We start from the raw sequence: 7885 nt of genomic DNA on the forward strand, positions 1-7885 counted from the left end.
TGGTACAGGAAGGTCCCACATGCCAAGAGTCAACTAAGCCTGTGAGCCACAACTACTGAACCAGTAATCCAGGAGCCTAAGAACCACTACTACCACATGCCCTAGAGCCTGTGCTGTACAACAAAAGAAGCCACTGCAATGAGAAGCTTGTGTACTGAAATTAGGGAGTAACCACCACCTGCAACAACTAAAGAAAACACCATGCAGCTCCAAAAATCCAGCATAACCAAAAACAAGTAAATAGGAGAATGTCATTAACAAATGAGGTGATAAGGGCCTTTACTGAGAATCTGTCAGGTTCTAAATAGAGTCTGAATATAAGGAAAGATGGGTGGGAAAAGTTTAAAACATTCAAGTCACTTTCACCCTAATTCATTGATAAATGTAAAGCAATGACAGTCAAAGCTTCAGTGTCCTATGGAACTATATAAAGCAAACAGCCAGAAAAATAAAAGATAAAATTGGACAATAACTGAGTTACTTCTGAAGTAATGTGGTACATGGCAATACATACCAGAAATTTTCATTAAGAGAAATGGAATACAGAGCTGAGTGAAGATGTATGTACAGTTTAACTTTTATGCTAGTTTTCACTGGAAAAAATGGTGTTTAACTAAGGAATGAAAATATTTATATCATACATCACAGTAAGAAAAAATAATAGATTAGGTGTAAAAAGTCAAACTAACACTTTTAGAAAGTTATGTAACTTTTTAATTTCAAGATAAAAATTCTTAGCACAAACTACTAAAAGTTTACAACACATACAGAATTAATGAAAAATCACAAGTGAAAAAAGTTTTCTCTAACAGAATGAACATCAAATGAAAACAAGGAAGATACAAGAAGATAACCACTTTAAGTCAAGGACTTTTTTCCACTTTACTCTGGCTATATAAATGTAGACGATTTCATAGTTTCTAGACACTAAACAAATTGCACCTTTATATTCAGTATATACAGCAAAGCCTGGGATACAGAGTTCTAGGTAAATGTAGAGAAGAAGAAAACTTCATTGTGTAGGTTTTTTAACACAGTTTCTAAAGCAATTTGATATTCTTTATTACTACACACCAGTTTAATGGCTAGGGTCAACAGAAAGGTACAATATTTCTTACAAGATAAGCTTTTTCAACAGGAAATTTTACATTCCAGGGTTAATTGACATTTTCAAATTAAGCCAACTACAGGAACCTGCAGGTCAAACGGATTTTAAAAACAGGAACTCCTTACAAATAAAATGTAGAGAAAACTTATAGTTGAAATTTACTTCTCATTCTCTGTACTACAGACAAATTCATTATATTCTCATGAACGTTTTAACAAGATAGGCTTTTAACTTTGGTTATAATTTTCAGCATTTACTCTTTCACACGCTCAAAAACAGAATCCTTGTAGCAATTTTGGGGAGAAATTTTATTCTAGGCTGCCATTCTCATTTTCTCACAAATGTTGTCACTATGATAACAAGACATCCTGTCAAGGATCTTTCTGTTGCTCAAAGCTTCCAGGGTAGGTAATACAGACACTATTTCCTGTGAATCCGTTATGGTAACTAGAAATTATGCTACAACATTTATACTCTTATTCAGTCCTCACAAACACTACAGCACAACTGAATGAAAATTATGCCTTCATAATGTCTAGTAAAAATGTTACCAAAATATCAAAGGAGCAGTTGCTGACTTTGGTTGGCATTTCAGCAGTTACCAATGCAACTACTCAAAACATATCCTGTTCTTTCTCAGCTTCGTACTAGGATCAGTAACTTACTGCTTATTTTGTACCTGCTTACCTGGACAGTACTGCCTGGTGAACTTCATGTAGAACATGAATGTCACTTTTATGCACTGTCCTTTGTCTTGAAAATGTATTTTAACTATGCTTTTGACGTCTAACATGTGGAACAATCCTAAGAAATTTCTTAATCTGTCTTCTGAGTTTGCCTCAAATATTATTTTGATTTTATTGTTAATGGAACCTTTAACAAGTAAATTTCTGTTACTTTAAAAGGGCACTGCAAATTTCTCCACTAATTTTGCAAATTCCAATTTGTTCTGCAGCGCTTATCCTTGCCTCTTAATAAAAAGTTGATGTATTATTACTGATACCTAGGATTGCCTACAAAACCCCTTAACTTTCCTTATAGATAAGCCTATACTTTTGGGTTATACCAAGTACTCCAAAATGAAGTGGAAATAAGTATTACTTAAAGCATTTCATTTCCAACAAATCTAGAACTGCTTCCTTTCATGAAGATACATACTCAGAATACTTAACTAGTTCAATCCCAACTTAGGTGCAGATTGTTTTCTTTTTAATCGTGGTTGGCACTTTTATCATTTGCCACTTGAATGACTAAGAAAATTGATACTTAACTTCAGACTTCTTAAACATTTATTCACACATCTAAATTTTCTTCTGATTTATACTATTGTTTTAAAAAGTTAGACAAAATTTTAGTAAAGATGCAAACATTTCCTTCAGGTTTTTAGAGCCTTGCCAAACCTTCTATACACTGCTTTCAAAAATAATATGTAATATTGTTAACCTAAATATAAAGCAGGTAAGGCTTGCAATGGAGAAATACCATACTGCTTAATTCTGAATGCATTCGTGTGCAAAGACTACAAAGGGAAACTTTAAGCAAACAGCACAATTCACCTTCTAAACAAGAAACAAGTGTTTTTATGCTCGTTTAACCCACCAGTAAAATAAACAATAACACTTTACAAAACATACTCAGAAAATTTAGACATTAAATTTAAAAATTTTAACTTCTATCTTTCAACCAGCAGTAACAAGTATGAGATTACTTTGAATGACTCTATTTTTCAACTTATCTGAATAATTCTATTTTTCAATTTATCTGAAAATTCATGGAGGTGAAAGTTTACAGCTCTTCCCTCCAAAACCAACGGTTTTCTTCAGCAATACTCAAGTACCAGTTAAAACAGAAACTCACAAAAAATTTTCCCATGCCAAGAAAACATTTTTAGTACCTGTTTCTGCCTACTCTTTCAGATCGGCTCCCCCCATGACCTCCCCTGGAAGCCTCACAACCTGAGCTACTGTATGACTCACGAGGAGGAGGGTACACCCTATCCTTGGAGGATGGAAACCCTTGTTCTTGTCTTCCGCCACGGTCACGACCACTTAAGTAGGTATCACTTCGGCTGCTTGAGTAACTTTTCCGACTTCCTCCATATCTGTCTCTTGTACTGCTATAATCATCATAGCGACTGCTTCTGCCATAACTCAGAGGTGGACCTCTTCCTGATGGAGCACCACGGGAGCCCCCTGTGAAATCAGTAATTGATAAAATTATAAAACTTTTCCCGTTACTTCTATAACATGACTGTAAAGTACTAAATCTTTGAAAGGATAGCCTTTATCTGCCTCTCTGGTGAAGATATGAATTAGCAGCAGTGGTGAAGGGGCTTTCACATTTATTTAAAAGAGCAGTACTTTTTAGTTCCAGTAGTTGAGAAGGCAATGGCAACCCACTCCAGTACTCTTGCTTGGAAAATCCCATGGGTGGCGGAGCCTGGTAGGCTGCAGTCCATGGGGTCACTAAGAGTCGGACACATCTGAGCGACTTCACTTTCATGCACTGGAGAAGGAAATGGCAACCCACTCCAGTGTTCTTGCCTGGAGAATCCCAGGGACCGGGAAGACTGGTGGGCTGCTGTCTATGGAGTTGCACAGAGTCGGACACGACTGAAGTGCCTTAGCAGGAGTTTAAATGTTAATTTTTTGGAAAAGACTAAAATTTTGAACTTCATAATGTTCCTGTGTTTCATACTCTCAACAGCACTTTTGCTTTTAAAAATGTTACAATAATTTTTGTGATTAAAAAATGTGAGCTGCCAAATTATCCTTCATATCATTTGAAATGACAGATCAAAAATAATTCAAAGACCTTCAAACCAATCAATTAGGTAGAAATTACATTTTATTTTCTGAGAAAATAGAAGTAAACTTGAGTAAATGATGTAGATCTAGCATGTCAATTCTAATTTTGTCATTTGTAAGCTGTAACTGTACTCTTACCATAACTCTTGTATGAATCCCTGTAGGAGCCTCCACTTCGATGTTCAGAATAATCTCTATCACGGTTTCCACCATAGCCATCACGATCACTACATTTAAGAGAATTAATGTTATAATTAACCATTTCCATAAGTTATTTGATTAAAAACAGAATTGTTTGTAGTACCTATGTCCTCTAGAGGAATAATCATCTCGAGAACTTGAATGGCCATAATCACAGTATGCATAGTCTCTAGACGGTGGAGCATAATCCTCGGTGTCTCGCGAACTTGAATAATCTCTGCCTGAGAAACTTAAAACAAACAAACAAAATTAAATGACAAGAATTCAGAAAGAAAGTTTTAAATGTGCAAAGGACTTCAATATACTTTTCCTCAAGGAAGATATATAATTATGAACAAGAATATAAAACACTGCTTAACATAATTGTATTTTAGGGAAATACAGTTTCTCAATCCGAATGAGATATCTACTCTGCACCTAGCAGACAGGCTATATATATAGAGAGATATTTTTTAATATAAAATATAAAACATCAAGTGTTTGTGAACATGCAGAGAAACTGAAATCCTGTGTGTGCATGGTAGAAATATAAAGCTGTGTCAGACTCTTAGAGACCTTGTGGACTGTAGCCCACCAGGCCCCTCTATTGATGGGACATTCCAAGCAAGAATTTGCAGTAAGTTGCTGTTTTCTCATCCAGGCAATCTTCCCCACTTCGGGACTGAACCTGAGTCTCTTGCATTGGCAGCAGTGCAGTTATGGAGATGAACGGTTCCTTAAAATACTGAAGTTACTGTACGACCCAGGAATTCCAATTCAGAGTTTACACCAAGAATTGAAAACAGGCACTCCAATGTTTGTACACATTAACTACAAAGATGGATAAACAAACCATGTTAACTATACATACAATGGTGTTAACCCCCACTCAAAACCTGAAGTACTGACTCATGCTTCAGCAAGGATTATCTTTGAAAACACTCACACTAATGGAAAAGCCACATATTAAAGGTCACATATTGTTAGGGCTTCCCCGGTGGCTCAGTTGGTAAAGAATCCGAGTGCAATGTGGACGACCAGGGTTCAATCCCTCAGGAAGATCCTCTGCAGAAGGGAATGGCTACCCACTACAGTATTCTGGCCTGGAGAATTCCATGGATAGCGGAGCCTGGCAGGCTACAGTGAACGTATGATATATTCAGGATTAGGTAAATTTACAGACACATGATATAGGTGGGTGTTTACTAGGGATACAGGAGGATAAAAATGGGAGCAACTGCTTATGGATTTTGTTTTGGGGTGATTAACTATTTTGGAACTGAACAGAGAGAGTGGTTGTAGAATTCTGAGTATTTTAAATGCTACTGAATTGTTCACTTTTAAAATTTTGTTAGATAAATTTTACCTCAACAAAATGAACTATGACTTAAAAATGCATGTATTTTATTTTTCTTTACCTCTCTTTAGTAGCACAACCATTATCTCTTGGTGACACACAGTTATCTCTCCGAGAAGACATTGGCTCTCTATGAGGACCTCCTCTGTAATTTTCTCTCCGCAATACTGGACCTTTAATTTTAAAATGCTTACATAAGTATCTCAGAATTGAGAGTAATAGTTCAAAGAAAAAAAAAAATCAAAAGACTGGTATCTTTCCTCTCTCCAAAACAATTTAAAAAAACTACTTATAAAATCCCATTAATGCACATTTAGTTTGCTTTATACATGTAATTCCTGAACACTTTATTTTCTGACACCATCTGCTCCGTGTACATTTTGCATAATCCTTAAATTACAAGTAATAGAATCTCTCAAAACTTGAGTAAAATCTAATTAATTTTTGAAAACTATTATCACATATTCAATCACAAAGTAGCTGATTCTCTCCTAATGGTGATAAATTTAACATAAACCGCAACCTGAATTACTGACCTTTCTAAACAATAGTGCTTTTGAGTTCAACTACTTATTAGTAATAAAGGGCGCACTTGAAAAATGCTGCCTCTTCCAAAACAGGAAACTAATTCCCATAAATAATGTTCACTTCTTGTGCTAATTCTTACTAATTCCTGGTGGTCAGACTTCTCTTGTTTTGTTTGCTTACCGGGCTAATAGTCTAATGAAACTTTAGTTTTCTCAACTTCTTTACTATTTTGAAATCAATACCATATTACACTTGGCTTCAATAATAGTCTATACATAAAATGACAATTTGATAGTGATTTGATAGTGATTCAAAGTTTTTAACTGTACCAGGAGTCAAACAACAAAGTAAAAATATGTCAAGAATCCAAACTAAAGTTAATATGGCAAATTTCAGTTAATGTTTATAATTACATGAACCAGGTAGCCAATATAACAGAGCTAAAAGATTCTACATTCCAAAATGCTGACTCATAGGATATTAGTTTTCATAAAAATACTTGACCTTGAAACTACATGAAAACTCCTACTAAGCAGCAAATGTTAGCAACTTAAAAAAAAATTCTGAGGAATTCTCTAGCAAGCTTCAGTTCAGTTCAGTCGCTCAGTCGTGTCCGACTCTCCGCGACCCCATGAATCACAGCACGCCAGGCCTCCCTGTCCATCTCCAACTCCTAGAGTTCACTCAAACTCATGTCCATCAAGTTGGTGATGCCATCCAGCCATCTCATTCTCTGTTGTCCCCATCTCCTCCCACTCCCAGTCCCTCCCAGCATCAGATTCTTTTCCAGTGAGTCAACTCGTCGCATGAGGTGGCCAAAGTATTGCAGTTTCAGCTTTAGTATCAGTCCTTCCAATGAACACCCAGGATTGATCTCCTCCAGAATGGACTGCTTGGATCTCCTTGCAGTCCAAGGGACTCTCAAGAGTCTTCTCCAGCACCACACTTCAAAAGCATCAATTCTTCGGCAATCGGCTTTCTTCACAGTCCAACTCTCACATCCATACATGACCATGGGAAAAACCATAGCCCTGACTAGACGGACCCTGGTTGGCAAAGTAATGTCTCTGAATTTTAATATGCTATCTAGGCTGGTCATAACTTTCCTTCCTAGGAGTAAGCGTCTTTTAATTTCCTGGCTGCAATCAGAATCTGCAGTAATTTTGGAGCCCCCCAAAATAAAGTCTGACACTGTTTCCACTGTTTCCCCGTCTATTTCCCATGAAGTGATGGGACCAGATGCCATGATCTTCGTTTTCTGAACGTTGAGCTTCAAGCCAACCTTTTCACTCTCCTCTTTCCCTTTTAGATTTAAAGGAAATGTCTTCCCCACGTCTATGTTAATCACCTACTACACATCTAAAATTAGATGCTAAAGAATTATTTTCCAGCTGTGAATCAACAAATAAACTAGTGATCAGTAAACATGTGCATCTTAAAGTTAAGCATTCATTTTAAAATTGCTCACTTTTACTAAGAAACAACAGTCCCTATATTATATAGCGTTTACCTTGTCCTTTCATTCCACTACTGGTTCGCCCTTGAGCAGAAGGAGCAGATCTTTTAGGAGAAGGACCTTCACATCTTGAGGATGGTCCTCTTTTAGGTGGATAAGTTTCTCTTGAAGAGCTCATATTGCGACTATATCCATTATCACCTGTATTTCAGTGAAATCTTTTAAGTAGAATAAACATTAAGTTTCGCTTACTGTTTATAGATATTTACTAAAGAACTACCATTGCCTTCAGCATTCGTATTTGCCTAAACCAATAAAACTAATTCCTCAAATGATACATCAGTTAGTACAATTCAGTTTGAAAAATTTACGAAATGAGTCAAGAACCACTGCTGTGATAGTAGTCTGAAGAGAATAAAGGAGGTGGAGAAAAACCAGGATAAAATAAA

General features: G+C 36.2%; 1 protein-coding gene across 1 annotated transcript; it reads right to left on the bottom strand.

Moving 5' to 3' along the window:
- Positions 1-2880: 2880 nt before the first annotated feature.
- LOC148773187 (RNA-binding motif protein, X chromosome-like) lies at positions 2881-7642 on the bottom strand. The gene is made up of 5 exons (XM_088834547.1): positions 7491-7642; positions 5514-5625; positions 4220-4345; positions 4054-4142; positions 2881-3300 (listed from the first exon to the last, which is right to left on the bottom strand). Exons 1-5 carry the CDS (start codon positions 7612-7614, stop codon positions 2996-2998), a joined length of 756 nt encoding a protein of 251 aa, XP_088690673.1. The 5' UTR covers positions 7615-7642; the 3' UTR covers positions 2881-2995.
- Between the last annotated feature and the right edge of the window lie 243 nt (positions 7643-7885).

The sequence above is a fragment of the Moschus berezovskii genome, chromosome Y, assembly GCF_049115385.1.
Source record: "Moschus berezovskii isolate FMDL1 chromosome Y, NW_MosBer_1.0, whole genome shotgun sequence".
In the NCBI taxonomy this organism is placed as follows: Eukaryota; Metazoa; Chordata; class Mammalia; order Artiodactyla; family Moschidae; genus Moschus; species Moschus berezovskii.